This window comes from Nothobranchius furzeri, chromosome 14 (genome assembly GCF_043380555.1).
Source record: "Nothobranchius furzeri strain GRZ-AD chromosome 14, NfurGRZ-RIMD1, whole genome shotgun sequence".
NCBI lineage: Eukaryota > Metazoa > Chordata > Actinopteri > Cyprinodontiformes > Nothobranchiidae > Nothobranchius > Nothobranchius furzeri.
The window spans coordinates 18,112,309-18,126,263 of NC_091754.1; the positions used below are offsets into that span (position 1 = coordinate 18,112,309).

Below are 13,955 nucleotides of genomic sequence, written 5' to 3' on the forward strand. Positions count from 1 at the left end.
GGTTATTTGTATGTGTGTAAAACGAAAAGTTTGCCCTCATTTTTGAGTTCACCGCTTTAATTCATGAATCTTGTTTTCATTTAAAGTCAAGGCTGAGACGTAATTAGCAGAGAAAGGTGTTTTTACTACGTCAGCTGTTGAACAAATAAACAAATTTATAGCTCCACAGTTCTATGTGTGCATCGCTTTATATTAATAACACATTATTTGTATATTTCATATTTTTTTTATAATGAGCCACAATTAAAAACATGCAGAAAATCAAAAAGGCTCAGCAGGATATTATTCTCCTATGTTGTGATAATCCTCTTTTGAATCAAATTTACTGATAACAATAATTTAATAACTTTGAGTTATTTTCAGCCACCACATCACTCACATGACATTAAAAATGACCAAAAGGCATGATTTTGAGAATTTAAAAGGTTTTTAATCTACAAATTTGTTTTGGCCTTTTTATAAAAGATCTCACATTAATAATATAATGCAAGAAGTGTTCAAAACAACTGAATACCTGCTAAAACACTAATACTACTACTTATTCTGCTTTTTCCTCAGAAACATTTTTTAAAGTTATAAAGAAGTTATCTCATTCAGAACATAAAAAACATCAAAATATAAAGAAAAACTACAAACAGCATAATTTAAAGGCCCAGTCCCTCAAATAAAAATGTTTTCATCGCTAATGCAGACGTATTTTATTTGTTCATCACTTTATGTCCATGTTTACGAGACAGGTAAATATTAAACAAAACAAAATAAATAAACCAACAGCAAACACAGTAGAGACTACAGGTGTGATGAAAACTCACAAGTTCACACTGCTTCCGTCATCCTAAAATGTCATTTTCAGTCACTCTTTTAAACCCACAAGACAATAAATACACAATACTTTTATGAAAATAAAATTTTATACAATTTATGTATTTTTTAAATTATCACAAATTAAAATGTATAGTTATTCTAAATATACCCATGGTGCGTTTAAAGCGTGTGTGAGAATAAATTGGCATTAAATGTCCTAACTACTTTTATAAACTACGTTAATTCACTTTAGACTCTAGATTCACAAACCACTTTGCGTTGTTGACGCCTTCGGACGCTCGTTAGAAATGAAGACGAGTTTTTACATTTAAACCGTTTTACGTGGTAAAAATAATTTTTGAATCGATGTGATGTGACAGCGCGGCCCTCGTAGATCCAGTCACGGAGGTGCATTTTTAAAATCAACACCTGTACGTAAGGCACGCACGCCGCACTGCTGAGCAGCTCACCGACACGGCGAATATGTGTTTAATTTTTTTCGCTTTCAGGCCTTTTCAGAGGACGCTCGCAGGTCCAGCCAGCAGCTGCACAAACTGCAGATTGGACACATGGCAGTCACATGCACCGTATGGACATTTTGCTCTGTCTTGAGTCCGCCATGGCAGCCATTATGAGGGCTCCAGCATTTTCATGGCCTACGTGCACATTAACTGAGGGGAGTGGCGCACGATTTGACACCGTGTTGCGCCTTCTTTTTTTCTGCAGCTCAATAAATAAATAAATAAACGCGCATAAATCGAGAAAAGGGCACGGAAGCTCGATGAATGCGCATTTTACACATTTAATATTCTGTAAAAAGGAGAGCGGAGAGAAAAAAGGGACAGTAATGCAGTAAAAGTGTGGCGTGCACTGGAGGGGGAGGACTACACTGGGAGCACACCACGTCACGTGTTCCTCCACAAGGGGGTTGAATATTTACCTTTTTGTCACGCAATGTACTCTTTTCCCCTATAGAAATGCGTTTTTTTATATCTGGGTAAAATAGGTTGCGTAATGTGCCAAAGATCACGGGGCTTTAAACGCATTATGCACGCAAGACAATACTTGTTTTTTCAAACATTCAAATGAAACGTGACGGTTTCTGGCGTTTGTAGATGTGGAAAATCTAAAACTGAAGCATGAATTATGTTTTTTTTAATAAAATAAATATTCAGGAGCTTAAAAAGAGAAATCTTCCGTCCACAAAAGCAAAAAAGGAGAAAATGGAAGCAGTTGAAGGCTTTGATTGGCAAATATTAATCAGTATTCAGCTGCATGTATGCAGTGTGTGTCCGTGTTTCAGAGGGACAGGCCTCGCTGCACACATCAAGCAACATGGCAGCAGCCACTGTGTTGTGATGTGTTCTCTACGGATGTTGGGACCCAAACTCTTCCCTTTTTCTGTCTCTAATCATTTGTTTTGCCACCACACAATTAGCTTTCCTCACCAAGCAACAAAAACATCAGCAGGCTGAGAAAATATCACGCAGCACTTTGAGAAAACGGGCAAATCAGCTTGCTATATTCCACAGCGGAAGCCTACAGGTCACACTCTGCCATGGGGCCAAGGCACAGTGTGTGTGTGTGTGTGTGTGTGTGTGTGTGTGTGTGTGTGTGTGTGTGTGTGTGTGTGTGTGTGTGTGTGTGTGTGTGTGTGTGTGTGTGTGTGTGTGTGTGTGTGTGTGTGGTGTGTGTGTGTGTGTGTGTGTGTGAGCTCGTGGGGCCTACCTTAGCTTTTTGGGAACAGAGTAGTCTACTTCTATCACCTTTCCGTGTAATTCAACTTTACCTGCGAAGGTGGAAATGGATCATATATGTCATAAGCACTTTGATCACGTCACCAGCGCGTGCAGAAGTGGCTATCCACGCGCGTGCAGCAGACTAACTCTTATATTTACAATAAAACAACTAAAATGTGACATTTTTAAATGACAGTTGATGTTATTGGGGCCACTCTTAAAAAAAGAAGCAGCTAATAGTATATTTATATATAGTAGTATATTTGGGGGGGGAGCGATGGGCAGCCATGCTTTCCACTCCCACAACACCCAGCAGTGAGGTTGTGTTGTTTCTGCTCCAAAGGGGGGAGGTTTAAAGGGACTTGTTGGGTTTGTGTTGTTAGGAAGGTGATTTTTTATTAATTTCCAGCCACTGTGTAGTGTGTATTGAGGGGTCATGTTTGTTGGAGCGCTCCTTTTGAAGAGGCTTCACCAACACGGCGTGTACACGAGTGGCCTGGCGCAGCAGCAGCAGCACACGGAATTAGCGTCTCACCTTGTCCCCCTCAGCTACGTGTTTTTGAGCTCTTTCCTCCGGACCCCCGTGACCCACCTCCAAGACACCTCGTAAAAACATAGCCAGACATCACAGGAACACGGTTCCGACAAGTTTTCCGCGCTCGCGTTGCTCTGCGCACCTCAATAAAATCAGGATGGAAAATAAGTGAAAAATAATTATGCCTACCCCCGAACCGCCAGACCATCCCATACATTCCAGCGGGTGATTTTTTTCTCTCTCCTCATTTTCAAATTAGAGGAAAAAAGTAGCCTCGCACTATCGGAATCTCTCCCCTTGGTGAAAAATAAAGGTCATTGTGCGCGTAAATTGCGTAACGACGGTGTTTTCTTGTAGCAAACGGGCTCTAAATCCACCGTGTGTTCTGGGATCGATCATTTATCCAATTGCTCGTGGAGCGTGCATGACTACAGCGTTCACCACAACTCTGATGGCACAGATCGCAAACACTGTCCCATGCAAAACAATAAAAACAACAATCAGTGATGCATAATTCACATTTCGGGCACCCTAGCCCTATTGTGCTCTCCTTTTTTCTTTTAAATGTGGTTTTATGTCCCCCTGTCACTCTGCAGCATCACTTATCAAATCCATCGCACACTTACCGGATAGAGTCTCAATAGCCTTTATGGCCGAGTTTTGATCGGGGAAGTCTACAAAAGCATAGCCGGGTTTCAGCAGGACCTGCTCGGGCGCTGGCAGCGTCTTCTCCTCGAAGAGCTGCTTCAAGTCCTCGACAGTGACCGAAGGACTCAAATTCCCAACATATAGTTTGTTCATGATCTGAAAGGAAAAATCTCGAAAGGCTGCCAGATCTTAATAGGATAGTCAAGAGTTTAAAAAAATAAATTAAATACAAAATAAATTTAAAAAAAATGCTGGGTTAAAAAAAGCACAGCAATCACCCTTCAGGTTATTACTGAGCTAAATGAGCGACCCCCAGTACCAAACTCTGGCCCTGGTCAAACTCTTTCAACAGGGATTGGGGGGAGGTGGAGGGGGGAGGAAAGAGAGAGAAAAAAGTGTCGCTGCGACGCTGCTCCGGAACAAGCGCCGCCTCTAAATAAAATCTCCCTTAAAAATCACGAGAAAAAATGTTTGGAGGTGCATGTGGGATGGCTGCTGCGCGTCCTGCGTGGAAAGTGCAGCGTATGAAAGTGGCATGATGATCACTGGGTGCATTCAGCAAAGGGATGGGCTTAAAGAAGGAGGCACAGGGGTTATTTCATCAAATCATAATAAGGGCCGTGCCTTCGTGGGTCCCTACAGGCTGGGGGGAGGTGTTGTGTGTGTGAATAGGAGCTACTGTGTGGAAAATCAAATCGTTGTCACTGTACTTATCACTGACCCCATCCTTGTTTTATTTATTTATTTATGGGTGACGCAATATGAATTTACGGGGTTCATTCAGCAGCGAGCACCTGTTCCAGGTGATTAAAGCATCTTTTAAAGAGGATCTTGTTGTATTTTGTGCGCAAAATCCCAGAAAAGAAAGTGAAACCACACAGCTGTTGTACCATGTGGATATCATTAGCCAGTTTAAATGACTTCTTTTGATAATCTTAATCTTTATTTGGGGTTATTATATAGGAAAAACATGAATACTGAGTAAAATTTGTAATATTTTAGGAGCAGGGGTGCGTTCAGAAAGTTTTTAAAGAGGGCTGGGGGGAAAGGGGGCCACTTTAAATTACTCAAGACTTTTATTATGATGTTAGCAGGGGTGTCAAACATATTTACATTCTTTACTCAGGTAAGTTTAGATGGTTTACAAACACTTCTGTGGGAGCTGCAGTATCAATTCAAGCTTTTTACTTGAATGAAAGTAAAAAGTAGTGATTTCTAGGGGCTGCATGACTTAATTTTTTTTAAGTTGACAGTCAAGTAATGAAAATCCAGTTGACTTTGACTATTCATTGATGATGTCATACACCTGAAGCAGCTAAAACTGACGATGGGTGACCAAGCGTATTTTTTTCCGACGCACATCGGGAGGTGACGCTCTGGCACAGCGCGTCACTTTTTGACGCCCGCGGTAAAACAGAGATTTCACCGAATTGTGAGCTTTACCCTCTTGCTATTTAACCTTCCCCTCACCCCCACCCTAACCTTTACCCAGTATGCCAGTCTAAATCTTCCGTGAAGCGTGTTTGAGAGGAACGATGAAACGCGAAACAGAGCTTTGCATGCGCAAGCTGGTTAAGGTTAGGATGGGGGTGAGGGGAAGGTTAAAATGCAAGAGGGTAAAGGTCACAATTCGGTCAAATGTCCGTTTTACCGCAGGCGTCAGATACCGACACTATGGCACAATGCGTCGCCTCCCGACGCTCAGGGGCTCATCACCTGCTGTCTTTTTGGAGGACTCCATCTTGTCGGTCATTATCACGTGACAGCGACTAGTCTATGAAAGTCATAAAAAGTCAGTACAGAGCAGTGAAGTTGACTAGCCAGCTAGTTAATACAACCCCTACTGGTTTCAAAAGTACGTAAATGTATAAAAAGAAAAGTGATCCAATTAAAGCAGCAATCCAGAGCCCCCTCCCCCTTTCAGGATTTATGTATGATTTCTTTTTAGAAATTTGAAAAAGTGACAGTCTTAACATCTCCTTACCAGTGAAAACAAAAGAGATCTAAACACTTTTGTCTTTTTGGGACTCTGGTAGTTTGTCCTTAAGTTGAAGTGGTAGCAGTTGGTTGTTTCTCCTTCTCTGCTATTAGAGAGTGGAGAATCTCTCACACCGGTGGTGTTCTGTTGCAAAAGACGAGAGTGTGTAATGAATGGAGGACCCAGGGAAGTTCGGCGATTCGGCAAAAACGACAACAAGATGGTCCAATAGTTACTTTAGGTCCAAAAGGTGTTATTAGCCGAGGTTTTTAGACAAATGCAAAATAACCATTTTTTTTACCTTCACAATATATTTATAGCTATACTGTTAGAACATTGTTAAGAGGCATGAAAACAAAGTTTTTAAGCTAATTTGTTTTCCAAATTTGCTATTGCTATATTAAGGTGCGAGCATTTTTTCCACCTCTGGATGGTGCCCTCTGACAAAAACCAAAAAAAGAAAAGAAAAAACACAGAATTTTGGCTTTAAAGTATAAAAGTAAAAGTAAAGTAAGTTTTTTTTAAATCCAGGGTGAAATCTTAAGCCGTGTTATAACGCTACCACACCTCTCAAAAACTTTTTTATTTTTTAAAGGCTTTATTGAATATAATGGCATATAAAAATGTTAACGTTGACAAATTTGGGCAACACTAAGCTACATGTATTAACCACATATGCTCATTGAAAATGAACACAGTTTAGTGGGATGCAAACATTAAAGACCCACATGTGGATGTTAAAAACCAAAAAGGTGTCGTAATGGTGGATGTTTACAATTATCCAACCACAGTCAAATTCACTATTAGGACTTTTTGTCCTTGTGGTTTTTTTATGACAAGCCAACATAAAATAGTTGTAGCCGTGATGTTTTTAGAATGTAAGAAGTAAAAAATACAGGTAAGTGTGTGGAAATGACACCACTGACATTCGGATACCCAGAATTTCTACTTATGGTAATAAAGTTTTTGTACCTACTTACTTGAAATATTTGATGCTATAGAATAAACACTGAACAATGATAATTAGGGGATTGTCTCCTGATGTTTTTGATCCATTTCACATACAGTACAGGCCAAAAGTTTGGACACACCTTCTCATTCAATGTGTTTTCTTTATTTTCATGACCATGACCATTTACAAAGGGGCCAACAAGTGCTAAATACCTCTGGGAACTCCTTCAAGACTGTTGGAAAAACATTTCAGGGCACTACCTCTTGAAGCTCATCGTGCCAAAATTGTGAAAAGCAGTAATCCGAGCAAAGGGTGGCTATTTTGAAGAAAATAGAATATAAAACATGTTTTCAGTTATTTCACCTTTTTTGGTTAAGTACACAACTCCACGTGTTCATTCATAGTTTTGAGGCCTTCAGTGAGAATCTACCGATGTAAATGGTCATGAAAATAAAGACAACACATTGAATTAGAAGATGTTTCCAAGGTTTTGGCCAGTACTGTACATAAAAATGATTAATGTTGTAGCTTATTAAATGGAGTCTTTCCTTCTTTCGTAGACATTGATCCCATGCACATTTTTATTTGCAGAGCTGGTTGTGTAAATGGGTGTGTTTGGGAGGGAAGCATGCTTAAGGCGGCAGCTGCAGCTGCTCACACATGGATGTTGTAGTTTTGTGCCTACAAAGGGGCGGAGCTTTGTTGACTTACATGTGACTAATTTTGTTTTCTTTTTTTCTGAGGGTTTGGAGCATTACTGCCACCCCACTGTGGTGCTGAGAGCAGCAGCAGCAGCCGGAGTGACCATTCCTTCCCGCCCTGTTTCCATCAGTTGCCAGAGGAATGTCCAAACTGGCTTATTTACAAAAAAATAAAAGCTCTTGGGTTACTTCCCTGATGGCATGCCCTTCTTACACACTTTGTGCCATCCAAGGAAGTGGGAAAAGACATCTCAAATTGTAAAAATGCTATTGATGTATGAGTTTTATTTTAAAAAGCGTATTTTTAAACAGAAATTATTCATTTATCTTATTAGCCGATTGCTTTTTTGTTTCTGTTGAGCTGGATATTCAAACTTTTGCCCAAATAGGTCAACATGTCATCAAATCAGGCATAAAAGTTTCCACTCTGAAAGGAAAACGAACAGCAAGTGGAAGGGATGTGACATTTGGAGAGAACGAGTGTAGCAACGCACACATATGTGGTAGAACATGGAAATAGGCAGTTTCCAAGGTGTGGTCCTCTACTGGTTTGTCTTCTCTCTGCTCCCACTTCAGGAATTCATCCATTTTTTTATTATAATAAAATTAGGTTTTTTTTTTCAAATCAACTGTCATTTCAAATAAATTAATATCAGCTTTTTCAGCAGGCGTGCTGTAACCTAATGTGCCTAACTCAGTTTGTTTGCAACTAGAAAATAAAGAATATTAGTTAATTACCTGAGCCAAGGACATAAACATGCATCCTAGTAAATATCATGTTTTTACCTTACATGAGAACCATGAAAAACATAACATAAATCAAACTAGAAATAAATTACATTTTAATTTTAATACTAAATAAAACAGAAATTTTTGCCCAAATTGAATGTTTAGCCTGATTTAGACAACCACACTAGTGATTATTTTCAATCATAATTCTCCCTAATTTAATTCTGCCAATTTGCAATAAAAAATGTTGATTCTAAAATTTTAAGGGAAGCATATAAACCGTTAAATAAAATAATCATTTAAGTCTGTGTCAACAATCGTGCCCTTTCATTAATTTAAATGAGTGATTTATGCAGTAGACGCAGATTTAGGACTTCTCAGAGGCTCTCGTAGACCAGCAGGGGTAGTTGTTGAACCAGTTTTATGAGCTTTGTTATAAACTGAGTCCAATAATTAAATATGGTGAAAAAACATTGAGAACATTAGAGACTCAGCTTTTTCTTTATTCCATCACTGTAAACTACAAAGCTTTACTAAATTCTTAGTTATTTTTAACTGCTCAAGGCCATAAATAAATTTTAAAAAACCAGGTCAAGGTGAAAAAAAAAACATACTCCCTCTTTATTTGTTCAAGAATGAGATGTCACTCAGTTTGTGAACCATAAATTATCACATTTAGAACTACGAATCTTTCCTTCACATTTAAAATGTACAACAATAAGAGGACTGCTTCACCACTTCCTGTGATTATGTATAAGCTGTAATCTTAATGGGATAAAGTGGTTTCTTCACCATTACTAGGCTGTATTACAGATACCGTCATTTCACACTGTTGCTATTGGCGATCGCCAACAGGCCACGTGTGAGGAGTCTTCAAAGCCAAACGACCAGAACATGGGAGTATGAGGTCCATCGGGTTCAAAAACTTAAAAAAAACATCAATTAAAACAATAAACAAGAACTGATCAACTGGAACAAATTCTGCCACATTCAACTGACTGAAGACACACGTTCCTAAGTTTAAGAAACCCAACTATCCCTTAAAGAAGAAAAAAAGTACAAAGTTAAAGATATTTCTCAGAAAAATTCCTGTTCATGGGAGGAGAGGGAATTAAAGCCGCTTGGAACAGCTCAATATCGACCTGCAAGAGAGAGAGAGAACAAGTTCATTAGAATAATCCCAACTATGATGGTTTCAATAAGAGGTGACGATTTCTGAGCACTCACGCGGGGAATATGATCGTGATCTTGACCGAGACCTGTATGTTCCTCTGTAATACGGCGATGGAGAGCGGCGTCTTTAAAAACACAAAAAAAAACTTTTAATAAGAGCCTAAAAAAAGGATCAATGTTCTAATGAAATCATCCTGACTAAAGCCGACAGACAGGGACTGTCACCTGTACGACTTGTAGTATTCTCTGTCGTCATAGCGATCGTAGCCGCCTCTGTCGTAACCACGATCATATCCACGATCATAGTCACGTGAGTTGCGCCGTGGCCCACCGGGACCGCCTCCACCACTAAAAACGGATGTGAAAGCATTAATATTTCTCTTATTTGCTGTAAATATTATGTTTGTGTTGACTTACTACGTGGGTCGTCCCATGTAGATCCCTGGGGTTGGGGTGTGAGGTCTTTTCGTGATGGAGAAATCCACCCTGATTCTGCGACCATCCAGCTCCATGCCGTTCGCACGCTCCTTCGCCTGACAGCATAAAAAGACAACACATCAATACATTTGTTGTGGTCTGCAGAATGAATGTTTTGAGTCATTTTCAGGGGAAAAAAAGCTCTGGCGCTCCTGTTTTCAGAAGTAGAAGTTAGATGGATGAGTGAGGGGCAGAAACGACTCTTAAACTGCCTCTGTTTGCTCTGCAACACTGATGTGTAATCTTCACAAATAAGATTGAAGGACTTCTGCCATGTTGTGAAGTTGCTAATGCTAACAGTTAAATTCTACTAGCAGAGATGCATTCTGCTCTCTCCTGGCTGCAAAAATCAACACAGCCTTCAATGGAATTTTTTTTAATAATAGATCTGAAAGGTATTTTTTTTCTCTTTAAATCAACAAATATTATTTTACCTCTTTAGCATCGTTTGTGTTCTCAAAGTAAACAAAGGCGAAGCCCCTGGAGCGTCTTGACTGCTGGTCGTACACGATGCTAACATCTGCCAGGGGTCCATATTTAGAGAAGACGTCCCTTAGGTCCCTCTCTGTGGTGTACAGGCTCAAGCCAAACACTCCCAGGCAACCGTTTGGATCTGGATTAGCCTGTTGCAATATTAAGATTAGGTCAATAATAGGTTTATCTGCTTATAAATTTCATGCTGAGCAGATTCAAAGAAATGTATCTAAACAATGAGGACATACACGGTTGCCAATGTGCCTGCGGCGATTGGACATAGGGGAGTGACTATGGCTTCTGCGCCGACGTTCCCCGCTGTGGGACCGACTGCGAGATCTGCGGTGATAGGACTTGGAGCGGGACCGAGAGCGGCTGTAATGTCTGCGGGAGCCACGGTGGGAATGTGATCTGCAGAGACAGAGACAATGTTTCCACCCTCACACGAGTTCAAGGCCGTTTCAGTCCAGTCCACCTGAGCGCTGCTTCGTAACTCACCCAGACCTGGACCTGGAGCGAGACCAGGATTTAGAGCGGGAGCGACTAGCCGACTTCCCAGAACCATGTGCGCTCACGCTCCTGGAAGCAGAGCGAGACTTCTGAACACACACACACACACACACACACACACACACACACACACACACACACACACACACACACACACACACACACACACACAGTTATCATCACAGATGTGATATTGAACATTTTTTTAAAAAGTCTCTAAAGAGATAGGAATTAAATATATCCTGTTAATTTGTAGAAAAAATTGATTTGTAAATATAAATGTTTAATGTTACTTTGTACAACCAAGGTTATAATAGCAACAATGATTACATTAACTTAATTACAATTCAAATAAATTTTTCAATTGTAAAATTTAATTTGTGTTGTATTCAACAAAATAAAACATGCACGCATTTGACAAGTAGACCAGAAAATTACTTAGCGCAGTGACCTTATCCAGATTACTTCCTTAACTTCATTTCTGTAACTTCATTACTTCACATTATTCTTCTTTCTTCAATTGTCTTAAATCTTCTGACTTCTCCCTTCACACACACTGCTCATAGTTCTTCCCTCCTCATGTTTTAGCATGCATTCAACAATTCAGCTTCACACATCTCAGCTTCATATTACTGAAAATAAAGTGGACATGAGACTTCTTCTGCATTTTCTTCGTCCAACCTTAACCTTAATGAAAAAGAAGATGAAGAATATATGACTACAGTTAACAGGGCACGCTCATTCAACTTTGTCATGTGTTATCAGTCATGTGTTATCAGGATCTTTTAGCACAAATAGAAAGATTACAAATGTTCAGTTTTTTTTTTTTTTTTAAGATAATTCACTTTCAGTGGTTCTACGCCCTACTGGCACATTTTGTTTAACAATTTACAACGCGTTTTTTAAAACGAGCAAGTGAAGGAGGGTGCAGGGATCTTTAAAAAATCACTGCTCAACCTGAAAAGTGAGAATTATAAACACAATTAGTTTATCAACCTGAACGTAACAAAAGCATGAGACGTGTCGCACCAGAAAAAAACACAACAATGGAGTTTTATTCATCCATAAAAAAATTATAAAAATGAATGGTTCACCGTCATTTCAAACCACTGAATGTGAATAAGCTACATTTCAGAATAAACCCACTTATTTGTCCTTTACCCTTTACAAATAATAACTGCAAGGTCAGACAAAAATGACCACAAGATGCAAACACCTCTCGTTTGTACTTTTTTCCCATCATCAGCACTCGAAAGATCTTCAGTGTGATTTTAAGAAAAAAGTTTAAAACAAACGAGGCACAAGTTATTCTTATTCCCCAAATAATATATCAAATATCCAATCAATCACAAGATGTTTGTGCAAGTCACTAAATGAGAAGTAGACAAATAAATTTGCATCATCAGAACATTTAGAAGTTACCAAATTTCAGCTTCTGATTTAAAAAATAACCATTACAGAGATTTTCAACCCCGACTATTTCTGGGTGTAAACATACAATCCTTATTTTAGCTAATTAATTTATAGAAATAGATATTTGAAGATTATCTCAATAATCTCCTTAAATATTACAATTTCCCAATAGGTTCTGAAAAACAATTAGCATTTAAAACAGCCTCTAGTCTGATCGGATCGAGTCAGTGTAGTGCCACCTTCGTCTTTGACAGGTAAATGAAAGAGGAAACATCTTGAGGCCTTTTGAGTTTCTATTTTTACATTTCTGCGCTGATAAATGCAATAACACGTTGACCGTTTCACCAAATGCAAATCACCCAAACACGAAGTTGCAGCCAAACACACAGTTAACATGAATAAAGCACTACAAATGATTAAATTATAGCCTTTCATCGATAATTTTTATGGCTTAAAAAGCCCTAGCGTCTACTTCCTTCTAGCATGTTCCATTAGCATAATTAGCATTTCAGCTAAAAATGTGTTCAAGTTGCAACAGCTACCTCTAAAAATGCTTGAATGGTTTAAAAATTAATGTATTTCTTTGCGGGTTGTGGTAGACCTTTGCCAATATCGCAACAAAAGTAATCAGAAGTTGAGGCCTAGCTACACGTTAGCCTTAGCCAGCTAGCTTAATTCACAGAAGCTAAATAATATAATTTTCATCCTACATGCTTTCTCGTAGGGAAAAAACGACCGATTTAACACTGTTATGCTTCGTGGAGTAAATAAACATGATACATTTGACCAAAAACACGAGTTAGCAAACAGAAAGAGCATTAGCCGAAAAACACAACGCGGTGCTCGGAAGAGAATCACTTTTTAATCATGAACGAATTGAAAATAATAAAAAAAAGCTAAATAAAAAAAAAGTTCACACATACCTGCTCTTTGTCACTCATTTTATTGATAGTGATTATTCTAGATGGAGGGTTACTGTTGTGTTCCATTGAGCTAGAAAAGACTGACAAACAGCCTGGAAATCAAAATGACGTCACTCAAACGCGCTCAGCCCTTCAGCGGAAACCAGTTTTCTTTTTCAAAAGTAGCGCAGAGCTACAAAATAAAACTATGTCAATGGAAAAACATCTGTAGAATTATATATATATATTTGCATTAGAGGGCTGGATTCAATTAGAAGAAAATAATCAAACAACAACACTACTACTACTACTACTAATAATAATAATAATAATAATGGGAAATACTCACAGTAAGTAATTTACCTAATACAATTAAATATGAGAATTCATCATTAAATCTAATGCTCCTCCTTTGATGTCCTCCAGTTTATGTAAAAATAAGTAAATTTAATGTGTATCAAAGCTACATGAGAAAGGCACAAATAACACACCATTAAGTCACAAAAAATGCATTTTTGTAAGAAATGAATAATTGATAGAAGCCTAATCAAACCTGTCTAAATATACATTTTGTTCACATGCATGTGTGATGATTTGGCATGTCAACGGGAAAGTACAAGATTTTCTTAAGATCTTGTGCGAAAAATAATACAGCATAATAGAATTTAATTGATTTGTTCATTTATTGCTGAAAAACACAGATGATTCATATGTAAAAGTGACCACAACTTTTTTCTGTTGCATTTTATTTATTAGGAATCAAAAAGCAAAAGCAAAAAGAGCAGACGATTGTACAAAATTATTATCTACAAAGCTTTGTCACAGGGGAGGCTGAATATTCATAGAATTCATATTTTAGTTGATATATCCAATAGTTTGATGGCAATCAATGGATTTGTACCCAAAGATGAGTGGACACA

At 38.6% G+C, this 13,955-nt stretch overlaps 2 protein-coding genes across 6 annotated transcripts in view; both read right to left on the reverse strand.

The window, feature by feature from the left end:
• igf2bp2a (insulin-like growth factor 2 mRNA binding protein 2a) overlaps positions 1–4,065 on the reverse strand; it is a 57,044-nt gene extending 52,979 nt beyond the window's left edge. For 3 of the 4 annotated variants that reach the window (XM_015966651.3, XM_015966648.3, XM_015966650.3), the window contains exons 1-2: positions 3,705–4,065; positions 2,533–2,593 (exon numbers count right to left, since the gene is read on the reverse strand). In XM_015966651.3, the coding sequence (XP_015822137.1) occupies positions 2,533–2,593; positions 3,705–3,879 (236 nt within the window). In that variant the 5' untranslated portion in view covers positions 3,880–4,065. The remainder of the gene's footprint in view (positions 1–2,532; positions 2,594–3,704) is intronic. The other variant, XM_070543959.1, reaches the window with a different exon arrangement.
• Positions 4,066–8,683: 4,618 nt separating this feature from the next.
• On the reverse strand, positions 8,684–13,194 carry tra2b (transformer 2 beta homolog). 2 transcript variants are annotated; one of them, XM_015966657.3, is made up of 8 exons: positions 13,057–13,194; positions 10,709–10,809; positions 10,459–10,621; positions 10,171–10,359; positions 9,680–9,792; positions 9,485–9,607; positions 9,314–9,384; positions 8,684–9,228 (listed from the first exon to the last, which is right to left on the reverse strand). In XM_015966657.3, exons 1-8 carry the CDS (start codon positions 13,120–13,122, stop codon positions 9,218–9,220), a joined length of 837 nt encoding a protein of 278 aa, XP_015822143.1. In that variant the 5' UTR covers positions 13,123–13,194; the 3' UTR covers positions 8,684–9,217. The 2 variants fall into 2 exon arrangements, with proteins under 2 accessions (XP_015822143.1, XP_015822142.1); XM_015966656.3 differs by having other exon boundaries at positions 9,677–9,792.
• Positions 13,195–13,955: the final 761 nt, after the last annotated feature.

What these genes read in the sequence shown, in the direction of transcription:
- tra2b (XM_015966656.3), bottom strand. Translation starts at nt 13,122, where the DNA reads ATGGAACACAACAGTAACCCTCCATCTAGAATAATCACTATCAATAAA. An exon ending in AAATGAGTGACAAAGAGCAG is followed by an intron (nt 10,810 to 13,056) that starts GTATGTGTGAAC and finishes GTGTGTGTTCAG; the next exon opens with AAGTCTCGCTCTGCTTCCAG. An exon ending in TACATGGGACGACCCACGTA is followed by an intron (nt 9,608 to 9,676) that starts GTAAGTCAACAC and finishes ATCCGTTTTTAG; the next exon opens with TGGTGGAGGCGGTCCCGGTG.